Source organism: Mytilus trossulus, chromosome 1, assembly GCF_036588685.1.
Source record: "Mytilus trossulus isolate FHL-02 chromosome 1, PNRI_Mtr1.1.1.hap1, whole genome shotgun sequence".
NCBI classification, from domain to species: Eukaryota; Metazoa; Mollusca; class Bivalvia; order Mytilida; family Mytilidae; genus Mytilus; species Mytilus trossulus.
The window spans coordinates 88653951-88680835 of NC_086373.1; the positions used below are offsets into that span (position 1 = coordinate 88653951).

Below are 26885 nucleotides of genomic sequence, written 5' to 3' on the forward strand. Positions count from 1 at the left end.
TTCCTTAAGCCAATACCCTTCAATAATTTTCTCGGTTTTCGGAGGTATTATTTGTAGTTTTGCAAATCTTACTAAAGCTGTTTTTTTCTTAGTACGTGTTTTCTCTTGTAATAATATAGTCCGGAATGTAAGATACCAATGTATGGTTAACTGTGCATTCTGTAAAAATCTATTTCCATGCTATTGTTTAAGTTCTGACATCAAAGTGTCGATTATATTAGTTCCAAGTAGTAAAGGTGCATTCTGGTTATATTGACTATCTGGTATAACAGGTATAGGATAAGTTCTGTTAATGTTGTTTTAGTTGTTATTCTTGCTTTAATAAATCCTAAATATGGTAATTGAGTTTCTCCTGCACATTCAATATTCAGAAGTGCATGTTTTTCATGAAGTTTTAATGAGTAAGGAAGATGGTCTTTGTAATAAGAGTATATGCTAAAGTTGAAACTGTTGAAATTGCAAATTATGATAGTACAAGGATGAAGTCCATATGTTCTTCTTCTTCTTCTTCCAGTTAAGCGGTCGCAATCAACTGTCTGATTATTCTGCCACTGTGTGTTGCGCATGAAAGTCCAAAGAAAATTTAAACATATTTACATTACGTGAAAGTTAAAATCCTATATACAGGTGCTCATTAAAAACAAGTGTTACTGTCTATTTTGTAAGCCGAGCCTTGAAGCATTCAAGACTCGGAGCGGTGGTAGTGGAAAGTGGTAAGGCATTCCATTCCCGTATAGATTTTGGGTAGAGTGACATTTTCCTTATATCCGTTCTACAAAGAGGAACCTGGAAACATCCAGTCCTAGTTGTTCTTGATGCTCGGCTTGTTGGAATTAGCCTAGATGTTGCATCTATATTTACTAGGCAGTTAGTAATTTTGTACATCATGCACATCCTTGTTGTTGATCTCCTCTCTTCTAGTTGTTGCCATTCGAGTTGCTTTATCATGGCATCTACTGATGATGTGTTACGGTATTGGTTGGTAACATACCTAGCCCCTCTGCGTTGTACCATCTAAATTTTTTTCTTGTTGTTTTGTTGATGGGGGTCCCAGACTGCACATGCATATTCTAGTGTTGGTCTGACTAATGACTTGTATGCATTTTCTTTTAGTTGTTTGTTATTGACATTAAGATTTCTTTTTAAAAACCCAATAGTTTTATTTGCTTTTTGGCAGATGTTATGTACATGGGTACTCCAATTTAAATCTGAGCTGATTGTAACTCCGAGATATTTTGCGTCTGATACTCTCTCCAGTATGTGGCCATGAAGGATATAATCTTTTGTGATTGGCTTTCTTTTCTTGCTGATGGTCATGACATTGCATTTGTCTGCGTTGAACTTCATGAGCCATCGTTGTTCCCAGTCTGATAATTTGTTTAGATCCTCCTGCAGTGTTGTGGTATCTGCATCTGATGTTATTGTTAGATAAATTATTGTGTCATCGGCAAACAATCGTGTTCTGGATCGGACCCCCTCTGGCATATCATTAATGTAGTAGAGGAAGAGTGCTGGTCCAAGGACTGAACCCTGTGGTACACCTGATTCTACATCAATGAAGCCAGAGCTTACACCTTCAACCACTACTGACTGTTGTCTACCACTTAGGAAGCTCTGGATCCATCTGTTGGTTTTTCCATCAATCCCGTATTGCCTTAGTTTATGGATCAGTAGTGAATGGCTAACTTTGTCAAAAGCCTTGGAGAAGTCCATGATTAAGCAATCAGTTTGCTTTCCTTCGTCCAGGTTTTGTGTGATATCATCTATGAACTCGATGAGTTGAGTTTCACATGATAATTTTTTGCGGAAGCCATGCTGCATAGGATGTAGGATATTATGTTTATCCGAGTGAGCCATGATGTTGCTGGTAATTATGTGTTCCATGATTTTGCAGGCTATACAAGTTAAAGATACTGGGCGGTAGTTTTCTGCTTTGTATTTTTGGCCTTTTTTAAAGATAGGACAGACGTTGGCTGATTTCCAGTCTATTGGTAATTCTCCAGACTCATATGACTGTTGAAAGATGATGCTTAGTATTGGTGCTATTTCGGTGGCTAATTCGTTTATGACCTTAGATGTAATTTGGTCTGGGCCAGCTGCCTTGTGTGGATTGAGGTTTTTCAGTATTTTCAATATTCCATTTTCTGTGATTTTAATTTCTGGCATAGATGGATAATTTTTGTTTAAAGATCCGCATCTGTCTTGGAATTCCTGATTTGAGAAGCTTGTGTTTTCAGTAAAAGCAGACTGGAACTGTTGGTTTAGTATATTTGCTTTATCTAAAGGATCTGAGTGTAGTAGGCCATCCTTTTTTAGTGGTGAGACTTCATTTCCATCACTTCGTTTGTGCTTTATGAATGTCCAGAATCTCTTCATACAGCCACGATTTTCTATGATGTTATCTTCTGGTGGTGTTACGATGGATTCCACATACTTCCAGTATGACCTCCTCAGTCCTTGTTGTACCTGGCGTTTTATTGTTTTGTATTTCTCAGAGTCTTTCTTGTCATGAGATTTCTTCTTTTTCTTATACAGCCGATCTCTCTTTCTGATGAGTCGTTTGAGATCTCTGGATATCCATGGTGGGCTGTCCTTGGTTCTAGCCTGTTTGTGCGGGATATTCAAATTAACGCTTTTCTCTAAACTTGTTTTAAATACTAACCATATGTCATTGATGTTACTTTTGCTGGTTGTCATTGTTACAATTTCGTTCTTAATATTATTTATATCTTCCCTCATCTTATCCCAATTTGCCTTGCTGTATAGAGGAATCTTTCTTGCTGCTTGCTTTTTTCTTGAAGGGATGACACTTATTTCAGCAAAGACGATGTCATGATCAGATACCCCTGGAAGTATTTCGACCCTTGTAAAACTATTAGGATGATTTGTTATTAGCAAGTCAAGTGTGTTTGTCTGCCTTGTTGGTTCTTCAACAATCTGTAAGAGACCATTATCATCCAGTATATCTCCGAATCTTTGATGTATTCCAACATGTTGTGTGTTGTCTTTTAGGCATTTTGCTTTCCAGTCCCACCCCGGAAGGTTGAAATCCCCACCAGAAACTATGAAGCAATTCTTAATACTTGCTGTTTGATCAATGCTTCTTTTGTATTCCAAATAACCTGGTTCATTTGCTGTCTTTGGATTGTAAAATGATGATATATACATATTTTTCTGGCCAGCCAATTCTATTTTACACCAGATAATTTCACAATCTGTGTCGAGCTCTGGAACCGGTGAACTGATATATGTATGTTTAGCATTGAATCAACAGAAGGGTCTTTTTCATTCGATTTTATTCATTGGACTTTCTATGTAGTAGCTACTAGATTTCAAACTGTATTTTGATAGAATTTTTTCTACTCTGTTGATAGTCTTTTCCTTTTTGGTCTGAAAGTGCTCTTTGTCGGCGCAGAATTTCGCATTCTATGGTTCCTGAATTTCGAACAATATTCATGAAGAAGGTAAGTAGATTTTTGTCTAATGTGATGGCAATAGGTTCTGCTCCTACCAGGGTATAGACAGCCATATTTGATGTATTATTTGGAAGCCCTTGAGTTTGTCGGAGGATTTTTCTCACTGCCAGTTCTAGCATATCCTTTTCTTTTGCAAGTAAAATAATCAACTCAATTCCGTAGATGCTTCCGAAGTTGGTACTGCATATGTTCTCCATAGCTTGTATGCGACCATGGGTGAGAATCCCCTTCTGACATGTAACCCAGCTCCAGGTTTAAAAGGTTGTATATTGTTGCCCTATCGGTTCTTATTCTTTTTGAGATATTTGCACGGTTTTGTTCGTTTCTTTTGATACCTAGATGTTTGGTTTCATTGGTTATATTGCTGAATTGCTGTCATTGTCTTCTGAGTCAAATTCACATCCTCATTAATTATTCTTGTTAAACAAGATAATCAAATAATAAAAAAAACTTCGATTATCAAATAATCATGAAATGTTTGGTCTGATAATCAAATTATCTTCTTCTTCTTCGGAAGTCCACCCTATTTGCAGGGTCACCGCATTAAAAATATCCTAGTTTTAGGTTAATTTTTTAAAATGCGTAGTTATTTATAAAATAAATAATAAATAATAAATAAAATTGTTAGGCTTTAATATGTACTTAGTTTTAGTAAAACAAAATAATAAGGATAAAAGGTAAAAACTTGTATTTACACTGTACATAGCATACTGTCACAAGATTAAAACACTATTTAGATTTAAAATTTAAAAAATGGATAAAACCTAAAGTTAATAAGAATATAGGAGTCCACTTATTAAAAGATAAAAATATGTTTATGGTTCATCTATGGCAGTGATGATAAAAAGTTTATCGAACGAGGTTCCTCATTATATGTTTATATAAAATCTAAAAAACCATTAATTCATGTTGTAGATTTATTTTAAAATGTATTATAATTTTGTTATACTTATAACGTTGAGGCTCATATTAGATTTAAAATTTAACATTATCGTCTAGCAACAGATTTAATTCTCTGTTTATTGAATTTTTATATGGTTGGAATGGAACAATCATATATGTCATTAATAATCATGACGATAAGTCAATAATTATACCCATTCTCATGACCGATACTAGCTAAATTTTAGATGATGTGATGTTCATCAGTAGGGAGTCGAGTACTATTGTTCATTATCCTTCACTGAATTCCAGAACTCTTACATAATATGCAGAGTGTAATTGTTATGTATATTTCACAATAATTCAGCTCTCTTGGTGTGTAATGCAAATACCCAGTCTTTGCAGATTCTTTCTATATCTCCTAATTGAGCTTTTGGTATCCGAAGGTTAGTGGAACTGTCAATTAACAATTGGAGTAGATCGACATCAGATTTAATGATGTTATTGTAGTTGATTTGATTTTCTATCAACAAATTTTTGAGTCTAATATGGTGAATTTTCCTGACTGAGTTAAGGCTTTTGCAGTTCATAAGAAAATGTTTATAGTCTTCTGTTTCTTCTGTACAAAGTTTGCACTGTGGAGATTTTGTTGAATCAAAGCGGTTGTTTATACTTTGAGTTTTATACGTTCCAGTGAGTATTCTGGATTTAATTATGCCTTTAGCAACATCTCTCTTGTTGTCTCTGACACTGCTCCAACACTTATTAGGATTTCGGAAATTCCATTTGCCTATTTCCATATGATTTAATGATGATTTTGTTTTAGCTATCTCAGACCATTTTGTTTTCCATGTTGAGTCTATCATATCGTGGGTCAATCTTTTCCAGTTTTTGTTTGGATTTAAGACTATCTCATGCGCAGAGGGCAATCCATATGCCTTGAGAATATGATCCACTTTATCATTAATATAAAATCGGCCAAGTAACAATAAAAATTATTTGATCAACACTTTAAGGTGAAAACTGAAAGTAACGTCATATCCGCCATCATCAAAGTGAAACAATACGTGAAACTTGAAAAACCTGTAAGCAGCTGTTTTTAATGAAAGGAACTCAAATATACACACATTAATCGTTTTAATATTCATTCTTGATTATTTATTCCCCATTGTGATATACATAACGGCTGGATTTCTCCCCCAGATCGTTTATGTAATGACAACTAACCATTTTGTTCAAAAATGTCTGTGTGTTTACTTTAAAATTGTATTGTGAATAAATACACCAACAATCTTGTTCCCCAGGAAAATTTTAAGGCTGAAGCGATCTTAATATATAAGATCATTTGAACACATGCATTTATATTGATTATTACATTTATTAGATTTATTAGTCACTCTGGATTTTGAGAATCATTATTTTCATCACTGCTGAAGATGTTTAACAAATTAAGGTTCAAGAATACAACAACATTTTCATAATATGATTTAAAAAGATATGTATACAAATCAGCAGCTGATTACTTACCTTTGTTTGCCACAATATAGCATTTTCTCACTAAGGTGACGTAAAGCAAAAATCAACCAATGTTGGGTAACACGAATGACTGAATAACACTTGAAATTTTATATTGAATATTAACACATGTTGGTGACTTTACAACATTGATTATTGAAAAATAAAGTATTATCGATGTATTTTATAACTTAAAAATGATTTACAGAAAGCAGATAAGTTTATAAAGATCATTTTAAATTTAGTGAGTACATAGAACATGGTGGCCATTGTGATTTCTGTGGTCGCCATATTGAATGTACACACTAAATTTTAAGTTTTTTGTGAACTTATCTGCTTTCTGTAAATCTTTTATAAGTTATAAAATGCATCGATAATATACTATTATTTAATAATCAAATGTTTAAAAGTCACCAATATGTGCTGACCTTTTTGGGGACGTCTGGATCGGGTGTTTTAGGGCTAAAGATTTCAGGATCCAGGATTTCTATTTTTCCGATTTCCGGATGTCAGGATTTTTTTTCAAATTCTGGACTTCAGGATTTCATGTTTTTAAGCATGGGATTTAGGGATCAGGACCCCTCCAACCCCCCTCTTTTTATGTTTACCCCCATGATATTCTGCATTGGCTCACACCGAACAGCAACCTAAAAAGTGCCCTAAAGATTGAAACTGTAAAACCAGCGGTCTAATCTATAAAAAAAAAAAAACGAGAAACATCTATGAACCACATCAATACATGACAACCACTGACAATGACTGAACATCAGATTCCTGACTTACATTGTAGGACAGGTGCAAGCTTTTCTCTCCAAATATATCCTGGCTAGTTAGATTAAATACCATTTTTTTCCTAACACTAAGTACGATGAGAAATTCATGAGGGTGATAATGCACTTTAAAGTCGGGCGTCAAACATCGGTTTTTGGCTACTTTTAGCTTTAATTTGGTTAAAATTTTACTGTGATTTGTCCAAATATCCTTATCTTGATTGGTATTTGTCTCAAATAATTATCTTTACTGTTATTTTTGGAGAAAAAAGTAGCTAGATTGGTCAAATTCAGCTGATTTTTTTTTATCGTCTAAAAGAAAGTGTACATTTTATTGTCATGCACTAAAAATTACCGTTAACGTCATTCGGCATCAATTTTTACTGTTATACTTTATGAAGGTACCCCCATTTCTACCGTCATTCATATGGAGGGGGGTTAGGCGGTGTTCTGATCCTGAAATCCTGGGGTTAAAAAAACACAAAATCCTGAGGTCCAGAATTTAACAAATTTGAATCCTGTCATCCTGAAATTCAAAAAAGAATTCCCTGATCCTGAAAGGGTCAATCCCGAAATCCCAAGCTTATAAACACCCGATCATCGAGTCAGGATAAAGCTCCTATCCCTCCTCATTTGGATAAATGAATTTTATCCACCAAGCAGAAAGTATCTTAAACATCAGAATAGATCCATGCTTATTGTACTAGTAATTCCCTTATCAAGAGCCTCAATCCTTTATACATTGTAGCTGATTATTCAACAGAAATTTATATGTACTCTTTTTGCTTTGAGTTTTAGATAATAAGTAAATGGAGCCAGAGGCCAAAAAAGCCAGACTTGAGACTGATGCTATCACAACATGTAGAGTGGATAATCAATATGATGATATATCATGTGACAGTACTCCAGTAACCAAGGAAACAGATAATAAAGATGTCAGTAGTTCAAATAATCAGACAGAAGATGTCAAATTTGTTAAAGAAACAGATGTAGGCATACTCTGCTATATTAATGATTTACCTGGTTGCCATGGAGTTATTAAACAAAGGTATGTTCTGCAAAGAATATTTTTTTTGCCATAACTCCTTTGTATAAAAAAGGAAAAATATTTCGTAGGTAATTACAATTGTTTCACATGCAGCAGTGGTCTCCCCAGGCCGTTTAAGTGCCATTGTAATTTGCCGCGGTGGTATTTGGGCAGACCGCAGCGCTATCGTATCAAAATTAGAACTATTGTTTTGAGTTTGCAGCAATATACATGTATAAGTTCGACTAAACCACAATGGTACTACCAAACAAGATGGTCATGCTGAAGTGCCATGGTTTGAAACTGAAGTTCATATTTTACCTTGTCATGGTGCAATGGTGGCATTTTGACGCTATCCTGTTGATAGCTTCGCTGAAGTGCATTGGTGGTAATGAAGTGTGAAGGACTACATGTACATAAACTTTATTGTCAATATTTTCAGCACTGTTTCAAAATTTTTTAGTAAATAGTTGACTGTATGCTCCAAAATTGATGAGAAAGAATGTACTTATCTGTTTATAAAATTCTTTTTATTTCAGTTTTAGCCCTTATTTTATATACATGTAATCCATTAATTTGTTGATTTTACAGGTACTCTGATTTCATTGTGAATGAAGTGGATGTTGACGGTAAGGTTGTGGAATTAACAAAAACAGAAGTGGATAAAATATCAGAAGAAGAAAAGGTGCAGGTTAGTCTTTTTAATACCGTTAATTTCTTATTTCTCTAAAAAAAAAAAAAAAAACTTCAGTAAGCTATATTTCTTTGAAGCACTAAATTATGATTTTTTTCTCACTTTATACCTAACTACAACATAGCTTATCTTTCCAATCAGACATTTTCCTATTGCAAAATTGGAAAAAATATAGTCAGAATATGCTTTCATAATTTTGATACTCATTATCATTTGAATTGTATTTTTAATATAGAATGAAGAAGAGGAAAGTTTCAAGTTACCAGAAGATGTAATGAAGACATTGCTAGCCTTATCCTCTGAATCTGAGATGGAACCTGCTTTTATACATATGGAAGTAAGTGTTGATATAGACATAGTCGGGAACATGTTGTTCAGTGGTGGTCGTTTGTTGGTGTGGTACATAGGTGGGTTTTTTTGTTTCACGTTTTTTATATAGATTACACCATAGGTTGTTACGTTTGAATTGTTTTGTACTAGTGATTTTTGAGCCCTTTATAGCTTGCTGTTTGATGTGATACAAGGCTCTATGACTATCTATGACTATGATAAAGGCAGTAATTTGACCTATGATTGTTAACTTTTTATACATTGTGACTTTGAAGGGAGTAGTATCATCATTGCTAATACCACATCTTCATAATTATATTGAGAGATCTATACCACAAACTTGACAAAACAGAGGATTCTGATCATGTTCTGTTTAAATTATATTTATAACATATCAAATCTGTAACAACTAATAGACTGCTGCCCTTGCATTTTATAAAGTTTGAATAAATGAATTTGCTTAGCAATTTAATTTCAATACTAAAAAAAATCACCAAAATGACTAAAATGCAATTACTAAAGTTATCCATTCTGATTCATAGAACAGGCTGTTTAAAAATTCAAAGAAAGTTGAGCAAAAATTATTTAAAGCACATGTTTAATGTTATCATGTGTTTTTTTAGAGAATTAGATTTCACAATTAATTAAAAAATGTACTAAAGGCAGTTTACAAGCAGTAAATGGACATTCGCGGGGGGCACTTCATTTGAATTTTAGTGAACAGTTGTGTCATAGGTAATCATACCACATCTCCTTATTTTTATATGGCAATAAATTAAGTATTGAAAGTTTTTTTAAACTTTTTTTTCTAGAACATGGATGACAAGGAGCTTAGAACCAAGTATCATCAGACAATCAAATCTAAGTTTCCTGGTTTAGATAGTTCTACTGTTACTCAAGATGACAAAAAAGTCATTAAAGTTGTCAAGAAGGCTAATACTAAGAGTAAGTTTGATTAGGTGTAATAAATAGAAGATGCATTTTGAATGTAGAATCATGCTCTCCGGTTACAAATGCAAGAAAAAACAGTATTCACAGAGATTTCTCTGACTAAGTGTTTTGGTTATATGCTGTGAGATTTGAGAGTGCAATATCTTCCAAAGATCATTTTTATATAAAATTGAGAATGGAAATGGGGAATGTGTCAAAAGACAACAACCCAACCAGACAACAGCAGAAGGTCACCAACAGGTCTTCAATGTAGTGAGAAATTCCTGCACCCGGAGGCGTCCTTCAGCTGGCCCCAAAACAAATATATATACTAGTTCAGTGATAATGAACGCCATATTAAACTCCAATTGTACATGTTTGCTAAACAAAAACATCTCAATATCATGTATCATATCATATATCAATTACATGTATAATGTTTTATATGAAATAAAAGACTATATTTAGTAGGTAAGAACTGTATATACATTCACTGTTTCATTTCAATGTGAAATATAGATTCTACCACTGCATCAAGTGTGATACGATACTTATCCACTCAAGACAGTTAAATTTTCAAATTTATAACTTGAGGCTCGCTGCACATTTTAAATATTTAAAATTTGAAAACTGTGGCCTTTTTTCATGCTGTCACAATAGGAAATTTAAAGCAAAGCAAGAAATTTCGTCATAATCAGATTTAAACCACTGAAGAACTGAGATAAAAAAAAACACACATTGATTAAATTTTTGTTTACAATGGGTGCAGAAAGGGATAAATTGTCGAAGAATTAGAGAACATGTTTTACGAAATCATAATGTAATGGTTTGTGTATGTGAATGTTAAGCTTCCTATCAAGGGCTCTTGATTGAGACTAAAATATTCGTATCCATATTTTTATAGCAGCAGAATAAAAAAAAAATGTCATCCAAACAAAATGAAAAGGTTTTCCAAACATCAAAGAAAGGTTAAAAGACCTATTCATTGTGTATTAATTAATAGTCTTTTTCATTTCAATCTAAATCCCTTGCAGTGAAAAACAGATGGAAAAATGAGTGGCCAGCTGGTCGAGGAAATTACTGTCAGTTTGTTCTGTACAAAGAAAACCGAGATACAATGTCAGCTATAAATGATATGTCAAGATTTCTCAGGTTAGATAATACTTATTTATGGAAAAAGTATGGATTGGAATTTGATAGATTTGTATATTTTAAATATTAAAATTCTTTCAGTAGTTTTGTCAAGAATAATAAAGTTCCTCAACAATGGCTAAGTTACTATGCAAATGTACAGGAAAGACCTGAATTTTTTAGGTTATGAGTCAGAGGAAATAAAGAACACAAATCATGTTGGGTATAATTTTTTTATACCAAAGTGTGTCATTATGATTGCTCTTTGGGTACCATTACTTCTGTTGTTTGGTCAATATACACTAAACATTATGGTTTATATGGCTAGATATATTATGAACTCATTGTCATTTAAGCTTGTACAGTTTATATTTCATGTTTTGGGTTGTTTTTCTTGTGAATTGCCTTCATTGCAATTGTTTAATATAAAAATCACTGTACTGATTTTGCCCATATTGGGTTCTCTATTGGAAGTAAGATTTATATGCTGTTTGATTTAAAATCATAAACAAATCCTTGCATTATCTAATAATCTTGTTAGTACTTACTAAGAAGTATTCAAGTATGCATTTAGAAAAGAATTTAAATACAGAGTTATGTCCCCTAAAGTCATTCGTTTCATTTAAAAAAAATGTGCATAATTTTTGTTGAATGTATATTTATTTTTTAGTATAGCATACACAATTTTGTTATTATAAGTGTTGTTATCCATTATGATTGGTTAAATGCCATCAGGTTATAATATTGGACACGTTTATATTTTAACAAATAACTGAGCTTAATAACCATTTGTTATGATTGGGAAAGTAGAGGACCATAGAACAAAATTAATGTGTTAAAACTAGGAGTTATTAAATTTTAAAGAACTTTTTTCCCTTTTTCACAAGAAGAGGCCATCATGCAAGGATTTTCTATGCTTATTTACAGAAAATTGTACCCTTCAAATTTAACCACATATGTGAAAACTTTGTGGTTAAATGATGAGATCTAAGTAGAAGTCAAAACTTTGAAATTCTCTAATAGATAATTTATCCTAAAACCTCTAAAAGGACTTATTGAAGCTTATCTCTGCATTGCAAGTATTCTTGTTTTTGATCTTTCTATAGTGTTCAAGTGACAGTTAAATAAGGATTTCTATATTTGATAAAATCTACATTATTTATTTCCATTAATAGAGTGCTTAATTTTGTAGTGTACAGTATAAATAATATATGGAAAAAACTAAACATGAGGTGATTCCTAATGTATAGGTAAGGTATGTATGCTTTTTTTTTTTATATATATATATATATAAATACATTTCTATTTTTAAGGTAATAAATAGTATTTATTTATTTTTAGTGTGAACAGAAACTTATTCCAGTATGCAGGTACTAAAGACAAGAGAGCCAAAACTTCTCAAGAAATAACAGTGTATAGGTATATAACTCTTTTATTTCTCTAATATTTAAAAAGACTATAAAGATTATAAACAGTGTACTGATCAGATTCACAAATACACAGTTTAATATATTCTCTAATGATTTTAACTCTTTGGTGAAATACTCTTTTTAACATAAAAAGGGTTTCAAAAATAAGTTGTGATAATTTTAGAAACATGTGTTTTCTAAATATTCAGTTTTATTACAGTCTATTCATTTAACAATACACCAACAAATATTGTCAGGAGCTTGAGGTAAATAAGTGCAGGATGGGGAAAATATAATTACTGGAAAGATTAACTTTTCCTTTAATTCAAAACTATATCTCATTCAGATTACAGTTATCAATTTTATGAATAGAATATTGAAGTTTTAAAAACCGTTTCTATTCTTGTTTACAGAATGTTTGCAGAGAGACTAGAAGAATTAAACACAAGAATGAAGTATATGCATTTTGGAAATTACAGGTGAGAAGGAAAGACATTAATTAGTGCAGATTAGAATAAAAAAATGAAGGCCTTATATCTATTACAAGTTAAAATCTTCCTTGCATTTCTACAGTTAAGACAACAAGCCATATTTGTTCACCAACAGATGAAATGAGGACATGGTCAGTGTCAGAAAGACATTACTTCATAATTAATTGAAGTTTTGAAATTATATTTACTCGAGAATCTAAGGTTCTCTAGCATTTTGGTGCATTTGTTACAGATATACCACAACTAATTTATTGTAATAACAATGGACCATAAAATATATAGCAACCAAGTAATCATCTGCTAATTTGTTTTACAGATATGTAAATGAACCACTCAGGTTAGGTAAATGTCAAGGCAACAAGTTTACTATTGTACTGAGGTAAGATTTTTTTAAAAATGGTCCAAATTTTTTTTTTTTCTCTCAAGACAGATATTGTTAACCATCAAGGCCAATGGGTGTGTGTTCAACCTATGTTATCATAGCACAGTTTAAGCCTTAAAACTATTATTTTTCTTAACAACATTATCAGAGGTGGATTTAGGGGGGGCCAACCCCCCCCCCTTTGTTGGAAAAAATTTGGTTGCTTATTTAGGAAATCACTGAAGCGTGACTTGAGCGGGCCCCCTCTTAGGCATTCAGTGGGCCCCCACTTATGAAAATTTCTGGATCTGCCACTGATTATAGTAAAACCATTAACTTTTCATCATTTTCCCTTTTTAGCTCACCTGGCCCAAAGGGCCAAGTGAGCTTTTCCCATCACTTGGTGTCCGGCGTCGTCGTCCGGCGTCGTCGTTAGCTTTTAGAAAAATCTTCTCCTCTGAAACTACTGGGCCAAATTAAACCAACACTGGCCACAATCATCATTGGGGTATCTAGTTTAAAAAATGTGTGGTGTAACCCGGTCAACCATCCAAGATGGCCGCCAGGGCTAAAAATAGAACATAGGGGTAAAATGTAGTTTTTGGCTTATAACTCAAAAACCAAAGCATTTGGAGCAAATCTGACATGGGGGTAAAATTGTTTATAAGGTCAAGATCTATCTGCCCTGAAATTTTCAGACGAATCGAACAACCTGTTGTTGGGTTGCTGCCCCTGAATTTGTAATTTTAAGGAAATTTTGATGTTTTTGGTTATCTTGAATATTATTATAGATAGAGATAAACTGTAAAACAGCCATAATGTTCAGCAAAGTAAGATTTACAAATAAGTTAACATGTCCAAAATGGTCAGTTGACCCCTTCAGGAGTTATTGCCCTTTATAGTCAATTTTTATCTATTTTTCGTAAATCTTAGTTATCTTTTACAAAAATCTTCTCCTCTGCAACTGCTGGGCAAAATTAAACCAAACTTGGCCACAATCATCATTGGGGTATCTAGTTAAAAAAATGTGTGGCGTGACCCTGTCAACTAACCAAGATGGCTGCCACGGCTAAAAATAGAACATAGGGGTAAAATGCAGTTTTTGGCTTATAACTCAAAAACCAAAGCATTTAGAGCAAATCTGGCATGAGTTAAATTGTTCATAAGGTGAAGATCTATCTGTCCTGAAATTTTCAGACGAATCGAACAACCCGTTGTTGGGTTGCTGCCCCTGAATTTGTAATTTTAAGGAAATTTTGATGTTTTTGGTTATCTTGAATATTATTATAGATAGAGATAAACTGTAAACAGCAATAATGTTCAGCAAAGTAAGATTTACAAATAAGTTGACATGACGGATGGTCAGTTGCCTCCTTCAGGAGTTATTGCCCTTTATAGTCAATTTTTAACAATTTTTCGTAAATCTTAGTTATCTTTTACAAAAATCTTCTCCTCTGAAACTACTTGGCCAAATTAATCTAAACTTGGCAACAATCATCATTGGGGTATCTGGTTTATAAAATGTGTGGCCCGACCCCGTCAACCAACCAAGATGGCCGCCAGGGCTAAAAATAGAACAGGGGTGAAATGCTGTTTTTGGCTTATAACTCAAAAACCAAAGCATTTAGAGCAAATCTGACATGGGGGTATAATTGATTATCAGATCAAGATCTATCTGCCCTGTAATTTTCAGACAAATCGGAAAACCTGTTGTTGGGTTGCTGCCCCTGAATTGGTAATTTTAAGGAAATTTTGCTGTTTTTGTTTATTTTGAATATTATTATAGATAAAGATAAACTGTAAACAGCAATAATGTTCAGCAAAGTAAGATTTACAAATAAGTCAACGTGACCGAAATGGTCAATTGACCCCCTAAGGAGTTATTGTCCTTTTTTAGTCAATATTTAACAATTTTCATAAAATTTGTAAATTTTTATTAACATATTCCACTGAAACTACTGGGCCAAGATCATTATAGACAGAGATAATTGTAAGCAGCAAGACTGTTAAGTAAAGTAAGATGTACAAACACATCACCATCACCAAAACACAATATTGTCATGAATCCATCTGCTTCCTTTGTTTAATATTCACATAGACCAAGGTGAGCGACACAGGCTCTTTTGAGCCTCTAGTTTCGTCTTGCCTTGACCTAGTTGTATGTAATGATGATTATTTGTGCTGTTTCCTGCCTCTGCAGCATCATTAAATGTTGATACAGGAAAATATTGTATTCATAGAGATTTTATGATGACACAATGGCATACCTGCCAACTTATCAAAATGCCCATGGGGGTTTTATGTGCAAGATGGCTCTTGTAGTCCTATAAAACCTTCAAAGGGGCATTCAAAGGTATTTTAATGTTGTTTTTTGGCTTCTTCATACCTTTAAAGGACTATGGCAATTATAAAACTACTGTTTTGTTTAAAATTGTAGAAAAAAATGCTCTTACAAAATTTCCATTTGAGAGCTTTCATGGGGGAAATCCCCTGCAAACAGTGGCAGTTGGCTGGTATGCAATGGTAATCACATAGAATGTGCAAATAGTTTGTATGTCATATACATAAATATTGATATAAGGTGCACACTCTTCTTAAATTGGTAGAGGTGGATTTATATATAAATGTATAGTTGTATAGTAATAAAACTGTGCTTAAAATTTGATCTTTGGTCTGTTTTGGCACATACTATTTATCATTATGTTCACTATAGTTTGTATGATTTTTATAGGAATGTAACTGGAGATGATGAAACATTAGATAAATCAATGATGTCGCTAAAAGAAAAAGGATTTATCAATTATTTTGGTATGCAGAGATTTGGTACAACATCAATACCTACACACCACATAGGAAGGTAAACCATTGTATATTGCATTTGTGTATCCTTAGTTGATAAATCTTTTAAAAAGTTTCTATAAAATTTATTCTAACATTACATGTCTTTGCTTTAACATTTGTTTTTTTCCCACTTAAGTTTGCAGAATAAAGTTACTATCAAAAATGATTACAAGTGACATATAAAGGTTTTAGGTCCACTCTGAATACCTTCCTGTGCTTAAAAAAAGTAATCTGCTTATTATGACTATTACTTCAAGATAAACTATTGGACTGGAGTTACCCTTTGTTCATTTATAACTGCATAATTCCCTTCCTCTAGTCTTAGCTAGCAACTTACCTCTTTTTTGTTGTTATAGACAACATTTTTTTAAAAGATCTTAAAAACATACAAGTTTTGTTTTATTATGGATTAGTGGGAATATGATTTTGTATGCTTTGTTTTTGTTGTTATTCCCAATAAGGTTAAAGGTTACACAAGTTTAACAGATTATTTGACAACAAATTTTTAAGAAATATGTGGTATGTCTTTTACAGAGCTGTATTGAAAAATGATTATGAAGAGGCTGTGAATCTAATTTTAAAACCTAGACCTGGTGGTAAGTATTACATATGTTTAACAGATAATAGATACTAGTTAGGGGGTCACAACAGTATAGTGTCATAGATATAGGAAGATGTGGTGTGAGTGCCAATGAGACAACTCTCCATCCAAATAACAATTTAAAAAGTAAACCATTATAGGTTAAAGTACGGCCTTCAACACGGAGCCTTGGCTCACACCTAACAACAAGCTATAAAGGGCCCCAAAATTACTAGTGTAAAACCATTCAAACGGGAAAACCAACGGTCTAATCTATATAAACAAAACGAGAAACGAGAAACACGTATATATTACATAAACAAACGACAACTACTGTACATCAGATTCCTGACTTAGGACAGGTGCAAACATTTGCAGTTGGATTAAACGTTTTAATGGATCCAAACCTTCTCCCTTTTTCTGAAACAATAGCATAACATCACAAAATAGAAAATGCCTTGTTGTCATAACATAGTTTGTGTTATGGTAAATTTTAATGGATAAGTAAAAAAAGTACTGTGGATTCATTTATTTTCCTGGATTGCTGAAAACTTGCATATTTGTGTATAGTTGATTTCGTAGTATATTACAATATTATATAATATATTATTCGTTTAACATTTTAATTCAATTCATGGTTCACCTGTACCCACAAAACTCATAAAAATTGGTATCCAACAAATTATTATGAATCCACAGTAGCTTATTTCCATCTGGAATTGCTATTTGTCATATTGTATAAGGTAGAACCTACAAGTTTTGATACATGAGTTTGAAAGATTTGATTGGACAATGGTATCATATAATTTTTTATTTCAACAATGTTATAAGGCTATTTACTCCTTCATAAGTACTGAACCTCATCTTGTAGGGTAAAATGGTTTGCATAAATTTTTTTTCTTTCTCAGAAACTGGAAGAATAGTAGAATGTCGTCAATGTTGGGAAAGAAATAAAGATCCAGTTGAAGCTCTGATAGGATTACCAAATCAGAATGCTATAGAGAAAACTATCCTCAAAGAACTCAAGTCTAACAAACATAACTTTTGTAATGCTTTTCAAAAGGTAAACAAGAACTGTATAATACACAAATTAGCTCATGAACAACTTAATGATATATGTTGTCTTAATAGGCAGCAATACTGTATTAGGATTTTGTATTATAAGGTTTACATGTATTGTACATATATTCAATACAAGTGATAAAAATAACCTTGGACAAATTGAACTACAAGTTTATTAAGTTAATAATGATATCATCATACATGAATTGATAACTGCAGGTGAATAAATAATTCTGATCATGAAATAAATGTATTTTAATGTTGCAGATAGCTAGGAATACAAAGTTAATGTATTTACATGCCTATCAGAGTTATCTATGGAATTCTGTCACCTCACAAAGAATTAAACAACATGGGTTACAACCAGTCATAGGAGATCTTGTTCTTACAGAGGAAATCCAGGAGCTACAGGAAGGTAAGGGGAGATAATAAAATAACATGGGTACCCACTCAGTCATTGGGGATCTTGTACTCACAGAGGAAATTCAGGAATTACAGGAAGGTAAGGGGAGATAATAAAATAACATGGGTACACAATCAGTCATTGGGGATCTTGTACTCACAGAGGAAATTCAGGAATTACAGGAAGGTAAGGGGAGATAATAAAATAACATGGGTACACAATCAGTCATGGGGGATCTTGTACTCACAGAGGAAATATAGGAGTTACATGAAGAATTAATGGGTGATAATGAAATAACATGGGTACACCATCAGTCATGAGGGATCTTGTACTCACAGAGGAAATCTAGGAGTTACAGGAAGAGGTAATGGAAGATAATAAAATAACATGGGTACACAATCAGTCATGCGGGATATTGTACTCACAGAAAAATCCAGAAGTTACAAGAAAATAAGTGTTGTAGTTGTAAAGAGAAAAAAGTTATCTTGATAAGTACTAGATATGAGCAGCGTAAGTTCAACACTTTATTGTTAAATGGCCATGTTAACATATTTGATTTAATGTATTGTGTGAATATTGCAACATTTATTGTTTCAACTCAACTTGTGTCAATTTGAAGAAAGCTGATTTTGAGTAACAAAAGACAAGAAAAGATATTAGAAATGACCCCAATTATTGGACTTCTCTACAATTGAACCAATCAACAATTGACTTGTTTTTATACGACCGCAAATTTTGAAAAAATTTTCGTCGTATATTGCTATCACGTTGGCGTCGTCGTCGTCGTCGTCGTCGTCCGAATACTTTTAGTTTTCGCACTCTAACTTTAGTAAAAGTGAATAGAAATCTATGAAATTTTAACACAAGGTTTATGACCATAAAAGGAAGGCTGGTATTGATTTTGGGAGTTTTGGTCCCAACATTTTAGGAATTAGGGGCCAAAAAGGGCCCAAATAAGCATTTTCTTGGTTTTCGCACTATAACTTTAGTTTAAGTTAATAGAAATCTATGAAATTTTGACACAAGGTTTATGACCACAAAAGAAAGGTTGGGATTGATTTTGGGAGTTTTGGTTTCAACAGTTTAGGAATTAGGGGCCAAAAAAGGGCCCAAATAAGCATTATTCTTGGTTTTCGCACAATAACTTTAGTTAAAGTAAATAGAAACCAATGAAATTTAAACACAATGTTTATGACCACAAAAGGAAGGTTGGTATTGGGAGTTTCGGTCCCAACAGTTTAGGAATTAGGGGCCAAAAAGGGACCCAAATAAGCATTTTTCTTGGTTTTCGTACCGTAGCGTTAGTATAAGTAAATAGAAATCTATGAAATTTAAACACAAGGTTTATGACTATTAAAGGAAGGTTGGTATTGATTTTGGGAGTTTTGGTCCCAACAGTTAAGGAAAAAGGGGCCCAAAGGGTCCAAAATTAAATTTTGTTTGATTTCATCAAACTTGAATAATTGGAGTTCTTTTATATGCCGAATCTAACTGTGTATGTAGATTCTTAATTTTTGGTCCCGTTTTCAAATTGGTCTACATTAAGGTCCAAAGGGTCCAAAATTAAACTTAGTTTGATTTTAACAAAAATTGAAACCTTTGGGTTCTTTGATATGCTGAATCTAAAAATGTACTTAGATTTTTGATTATTGGCCCAGTTTTCAAGTTGGCCCAAATCGAGGTCCAAAATTAAACATTGTTTGATTTCATCAAAAATTGAATAATTGGGGTTCTTTGATATGCCAAATCTAACTGTGTATGTAGATTCTTAATTTTTGGTCCAGTTTTAAAATTGGTCTAAATTAAAGTGCAAAGGGTCCAAAATTAAACTAAGTTTGATTTTAACAAAAATTAAATTCTTTGGCCTCTTTGATATGCTGAATCTAAACATGTACATAGATTTTTGATTATGGGCCCAGTTTTCAAGTTGGTCCAAATCAGGATCTAAAATTATTATATTAAGTATTGTGCAATAGCAAGTCTTTTCAATTGCACAGTATTGTGCAATGGCAAGAAATATCTAATTTCACAATATTGTGAAATAGCAAATTTTTTTTTAATTAAGAGTTATCTTTCTTAGTCCAGTATAGTAAGCAAGAAATATCTGTAAGAATTTTTTTTAATTGGAGTTATCTTTCTTTGTCCAGAATCAACTTAAATCTTTGTTATATACAATATACAATGTATATTCACTTTTTACTACCAACTGATAAATTTAAATAATCTTTACCATTCAGTGATAAAAAGCAGTTTTTTTACATCTTAATATTTTATGATGTATTTAAATGAGTAGTAATTTTTGCAAACTCCATTAGAATATTTTAATTGAAATTAGTTTTGGAATAAGGGAAAGGGGGATGTGATTAAAAAATTGGGTTAAATTTTTCTCATTTGAAATTTCATAAATAAAAAGAAAATTTCTTCAAACATTTTTTTGAGAGGATTAATATTCAACAGCATAGTGAATTGCTCTAAGAGAAAACAAAAATTTTAAGTTCATTTGAATACATTCATTCTGTGTCAGAAACCTATGCTGTGTCAACTATTTAATCACAATCCAAATTTAGAGCGGAATCCAGCTTAAGGTGGTACCTAACACTTTCACTAAAATTAATTTGGCTCGATTAATTTTCATAAAATTTTGTCAAAGTATTTACTTGAACACCTTAACAAAAATATTTAAAGTTTTAAAAATTTTGAACCAACCGTTTTGTCAGAAAAATTACACTGGTTATATAGCAATTTGACAAACACCAATTTTGATCATTGAGAAGCTTAATATTCCTTTTACAACACAACGTAATTAAAACGTTTAGCTGACTTTACAGAGTTATCTCCCTGTAGTGTTAGGTACCACCTTAAATGTTGTGTCCATACTTGCCCCAACCGTTCAGGGTTCAACCTCTGCGGTCGTATAAAGCTACGCCCTGCGGAGCATCTGGTTATAATTGAAAGACAATCAAAAGAAATATATTGGCTCAGTAGCCTAATGCAGTACCTTTACAGTTTGTAAGTCAGCCACCAAGTTGACACATTAATAACCTCTATGACGAATTGAATAGTCCTTATAACTCTCAACCTTAACTTACATGCCACATTACTGATCTTTTTCATGTCAATTTCAAGTTTTTGGAACCCCTTGTTTCAATTCATGTGTATTATGATAATATCAAGCTATCACTATTGCATTTAAAAACTACATCTATAGAATACCATTCCTGAGAGAAATTTCATATTTTGATACTTCAATATAGGTGAAGACAATGACAATAAAGACATTAGGATAGTACAGCCAATTGTCCTTGATGAGAAGAATGTGTCACAATACAGCATATTGGACGTGGTTTTACCGTTACCAGGTCATGATGTCACATATCCACCAAATGAAGGTAGGTATTGATGGTTTTACCATTACCAGGTCATGATGTCACATACCCACCAAATGAAGGTAGGTATTGATGGTTTTACCATTACCAGGTCATGATGTCACATACCCACCAAATGAAGGTAGGTATTGATGGTTTTACCATTACCAGGTCATGATGTCACATACCCACCAAATGAAGGTAGGTATTGATGGTTTTACCATTACCAGGTCATGATGTCACATACCCACCAAATGAAGGTAGGTATTGATGGTTTTACCATTACCAGGTCATGATGTCACATACCCACCAAATGAAGGTAGGTATTGACGGTTTTACCATTACCAGGTCATGATGTCACATACCCACCAAATGAAGGTAGGTATTGACGGTTTTACCATTACCAGGTCATGATGTCACATACCCACCAAATGAAGGTAGGTATTGACGGTTTTACCATTACCAGGTCATGATGTCACATACCCACCAAAATGAAGGTAGGTATTGACGGTTTTACCATTACCAGGTCATGATGTCACATACCCACCAAATGAAGGTAGGTATTGACGGTTTCACCATTACCAGGTCATGATGTCACATACCCACCAAATGAAGGTAGGTATTGACGGTTTTACCATTACCAGGTCATGATGTCACATACCCACCAAATGAAGGTAGGTATTGATGGTTTTACCATTACCAGGTCATGATGTCACATACCCACCAAATGAAGGTAGGTATTGACGGTTTTACCATTACCAGGTCATGATGTCACATACCCACCAAATGAAGGTAGGTATTGATGGTTCTACCATTACCAGGTCATGATGTCACATACCCACCAAATGAAGGTAGGTATTGATGGTTTTACCATTACCAGGTCATGATGTCACATACCCACCAAATGAAGGTAGGTATTGATGGTTCTACCATTACCAGGTCATGATGTCACATACCCACCAAATGAAGGTAGGTATTGATGGTTTTACCATTACCAGGTCATGATGTCACATACCCACCAAATGAAGGTAGGTATTGATGGTTTTACCATTACCAGGTCATGATGTCACATACCCACCAAATGAAGGTAGGTATTGACGGTTTTACCATTACCAGGTCATGATGTCACATACCCACCAAATGAAGGTAGGTATTGATAATTGATTGTTTGATTCTTAGGGATAAAATGATTGACAAATCAAATCCTAACATTTATCATGTAAAAGCTTTTTTTCACTAGATTTATCATGATAAGAATATCTAGAAATCTTCATCATGGTCCATAATTTTAGTTGAATCAACAAAAATTCAGGTCAAAGGAATATATGTTCAATTCATAGTGTTCCAAATTTTAAGGTTTAATATTAATACAATTTTTAATTTTTAGTTCTCATTGCAAATTTGGATGCCAAAAATCTTTATCTTTTGAGGGCTGACAAGCACTTTTATTGAAATCTTCTTCTCATATGTTAACTTATATATTCAACTTGTTTAAGTTTTGATTTTCTGTTAAATAAACAAAGATGTAGGCTATTGATGTGTAAATGTCAATGTAACCTCAATCAATAAACACTATAAAATCAAGCTAGAGGCTCCAAAGAGTCTATATTACTCATAATATATCTATCCATAATATTGACTAGTACTGTACTTTGGCCTGCAATGGTTTACTTTTACAAATTGTGACTTGGATGGAGATTTGTTTCATTGGCACTCATACAACATATTCTTATATCTAGATAAACTGATACAAAATGTAACCTATATGACTGTTGAAAAACAAAACAAAAATAAGAATGAAAATGTATTGTCACTTGCAACCATTTGGGTCTCCAAATTAAAATAAAATCTTTTAAGCCCATGACCATAATTGGGTCCATATTTTGTCAACTGGAACAGGACATTGCTCTAAGTCTAGACAAGTTGGTTATGAATTAAAACCACTCACAGTCATTATTATCATATCTATAAACTTTATATCATTATATCTTAATTTATTTTCAGTCAGAAAATGGTATGAAACATTATTAGCAGAAGATGGATTAACTCTTGACAGTTTTAAGCACAAGATCAAGTAAGAATTCATAAGAAATGTTACATGGTTAAAGTAAAATTCAAGTAAAATTCTAAATTTAGAGCACAAGTTTTTTTCTTAACAAAATAGTGTAAATGTTGACTTAACAAAAAGTGTTTTCTATAACTACTGTTCAATTTTTAAGTAAGGCAGTTTTTTACTGAACAAAATCATTAAGACAATTATCATCTAATAAATTTTAAGAGTGGTATAAAGGGAAAAGCTTGCAGCAAACCTATTTCAGATTGATGAATCAGCTGTTATTAAAGATGGGGCAAGCTTTCTCATGTTTGCTAGGAAAAAAGCAACTTTGTCACCTTGAAACAAATAATAATGCAAATTCTCAATCAGGCCCCTTCAAGATTCAAAATGGCAACATGTTTATTTGCTCTTTTCCACAGGAGTACTGTAAAAGCATAAGAACATTTTAGTAGGAATAATTGTTGCATCTTAAAATGTATATACTGACTCCTTCTACCACTAAAGAGATAATAATAATGGATCTTTGTCTTTCCTTCCTTTATAGAAAATATCACCCTACAAATATCATTCCCATTTTTTTCAGATCATTATCATTACCTGGAGCCTACAGAAAAATAGTGATCAAGCCTGGTGACGTTGTATGGAAGCTGTACAGATATAATGATGTCAATGTTGAATTGGCTTTGAGTGATCTGGATAAACTGCAGAAAAAAGCAGAGCCTTCATATGAACAAGGTAATATTTTAGTGTAAACAACTATCTATCATAGACCAAAGAATGGAGATATTTTGTATTGTATATTTTCAACTCATTGGTCTTTAAATGCATTCTTCTTCAGGTCATCTGTTTTTATTATATGCCATTCTTAGGCAAGACATTAGGTTTACTGTAGCCTATCTGTTTGTTCATTCATTTGTCCATCCATCTATCTGTCAACACTTCTTAGGATAACGCATGTTTGCTTGCACCAATTAAAGAAACTAGTTTTCAATTTAATTCTAATGTTGTGTTAAAAACTTCCAAAATAACAGGACTTGAACCCTCGGATTAGAGGTAGTTTTTCACATACTCCATTGTGCTTGGATTGCTTTCTTCATAATTTAAAACTTTTATTAGCTCACCTGGCCCGAAGGGCCAAGTGAGCTTTTCTCATCACTTGGCGTCTGGCGTCCGTCGTCATCGTTAACATTTTACATTTTGAACTTCTTCTAGAGAACCACTGAATGGAATAAAACCAAACTTGGCATGAATGTTCCTTATGAGGTGCTGACCAAGTGTTGTTACTTTGTAGCCGATCCATCATACAAGATGGCCGCCAGCGAGGGACTTAGTTTAACATAGGACCCTATGGGAAATGCATACAAATGACTTCTTCTAGAGAATCACTGAATGGAATAAAACCAAACATGGCAGGAATGTTCCTTATGAGGTGCTGACCAAGTGTTGTTACTTTGAAGCCGATCCATCATCCAAGATGGCCGCCAGCGAGGGACTTAGTTTAACATAGGACCCTATGGGAAATGCATTCAAATGACTTCTTCTAGAGAACCACTGAATGGAATAAAACTAAACATGGCATGAATGTTCCTTATGAGGTGCTGACCAAGTGTTGTTACTTTGTAGCCTATCCATCATCCAAGATGGCTGCTAGCGGGGGACTTAGTTTAACATAGGACCCTATGGGAAATGCATACAAATGACTTCTTCTAGAGAACCACTGAATGGAATAAAACCAAACATGGCATGAATGTTCCTTATGAGGTGCTGACCAAGTGTTGTTACTTTATAGTCGATCCATCATACAAGATGGCCTCCAGCAGGGGACTTGTTTAACATAGGACTCTATGGGAAATGCATACAAATGACTTCTTCTAGAGAACCACTGAATGGAATAAAACTAAACATGGCATGAATGTTTCTTATGAGGTGCTGACCAAGTGTTGTTACTTTGTAGCCGATCCATCATCCAAGATGGCCGCCAGCAGGGGACTTAGTTTAACATAGGACCCTAAGGGAAATGCATACAAATGACTTGTTCTAGAGAACCACTGAATGGAATAAAACTAAACATGGCATGAATGTTCCTTATGAGGTGCTGACCAAGTGTTGTTACTTTGTAGCCGATCCATCATCCAAGATGACCACCAGCGGGGGATTTAATTTAACATAGAACCCTATGGGAAATGCATACAAATGACTTCTTCTAGAGAATCACTGAATGGAATAAAACTAAACATGGCATGAATGTTCCTTATGAGGTGCTGACCAAGAGTTGTTACTTTGTAGCCGATCCGTCATCCAAGATGGCCGCCAGCGGGGGACTTGTTTAACATAGGACCCTATGGGAAATGCATGCATACAAATGACTTCTTCTAGAGAACCACTGAATGGAATGAAACTAAACATGGCATGAATAAACCTTATGATGTGTTGACCAAGTGTTTCTACTATGTAGCAGATCCATTATCCAAGATGGCCACCAGCAGGGGCTTAGTTTAACATAGGACCCTATGGGAATTACATACAAATTTCATCTTTTTGACTGTCCCTTTGGTATCTTTTGTCCCTCTTTTAGAGAACTATTGATATGAATGAAACCAAACATAGCATAAATGTTCCATTCCAGATGAGGGGCTGGCAAGGTGTTTTTACTTTGTAGCCAAGTTTTATCTTTTTTTATATGATTTCAAAAACCCAGGTAGAGTCAGTTGAGCGATACAGGCTCTTGAGAGCCTCTAGTTGGGATTGTGATGAAAGGAAGTTCCATTTGATTTTGGAAATTTTCTGGATTGTTTTGAGTTTATACTGGACTTAAACTGTCAGATTTAACTTTCAACTTTCCCAAATTGTCATTCCAGAGTTATGGGACTTTGACTGACAGATTTTAACAACATTTTCCACATGTCATGCACTAGCTCTAGTATGCTTTGATCAAATTACTTAATTCTACCCTGTTGTTGGGATAGGTGAATTTAGATTTAATTTGATTTAGCAATGTTGTCTTGTTAGTTGTTCAAGAGTTATTTAATACAATATTTATACACCTGAGGATATCCTCATTTATTTTTTTTTATTGCCATTTTACTAACTTTTGTATAAATACCTTTTTTCACTGTTTTTTTGTGGTCTTTATTATGTTAAGAAATATGCATGCAAATAAATTTAAGTGAACAGGTATTCAAATTGCTTTTTATTTAGGAAGTATATACTGCATAATATACTTTTCACAAGATAAATTTCAATTCATCCTGTCAAATTATTAAATTCAGTATTTAGTCTGAAAATGCATGTAGCTTTATTATATGTTTTCCTATTTTTCTATTTTAGATGGACAGTTTAAAGCTTTGAAAATAGAAATGACCTTGCCATCATCTTGTTATGCTACCATGGCATTGAGAGAAGTTCTAAAAATAGACACCTCAGCATCCTATCAGTCAACATTAAATGTTACATAGTCTTTGGTTTTTATTGTTTATTGATCTTTTAGAATCAGCAGTATCTGGCAATATTCCAGGTCAACATCTGAAAATATTTGCTGTCTTACATTAAAGATCTTGCCCTG

The 26885-nt window shown here is 33.3% G+C and overlaps 1 protein-coding gene across 5 annotated transcripts; it reads left to right on the forward strand.

Moving 5' to 3' along the window:
• Positions 1 to 5354: 5354 nt before the first annotated feature.
• On the forward strand, positions 5355 to 26780 carry LOC134688725 (pseudouridylate synthase 7 homolog). 5 transcript variants are annotated; one of them, XM_063549451.1, is made up of 18 exons: positions 5355 to 5443; positions 7442 to 7691; positions 8262 to 8361; positions 8600 to 8701; positions 9507 to 9639; positions 10659 to 10776; positions 12097 to 12174; positions 12578 to 12643; positions 12972 to 13034; positions 15748 to 15873; positions 16392 to 16453; positions 17346 to 17500; positions 17767 to 17914; positions 21157 to 21261; positions 21321 to 21350; positions 23272 to 23341; positions 23907 to 24058; positions 26651 to 26780. In XM_063549451.1, the coding sequence occupies exons 2-18, from the start codon at positions 7453 to 7455 to the stop codon at positions 26776 to 26778; spliced, it is 1875 nt and encodes a 624-aa protein (XP_063405521.1). In that variant the 5' UTR covers positions 5355 to 5443; positions 7442 to 7452; the 3' UTR covers positions 26779 to 26780. The 5 variants fall into 5 exon arrangements, with proteins under 5 accessions (XP_063405521.1, XP_063405520.1, XP_063405525.1 ...); XM_063549450.1 differs by having other exon boundaries at positions 5382 to 5443; positions 7436 to 7691; XM_063549455.1 differs by lacking the exon at positions 21321 to 21350 and adding an exon at positions 21557 to 21586 and having other exon boundaries at positions 5382 to 5443; positions 7436 to 7691.
• Positions 26781 to 26885: the final 105 nt, after the last annotated feature.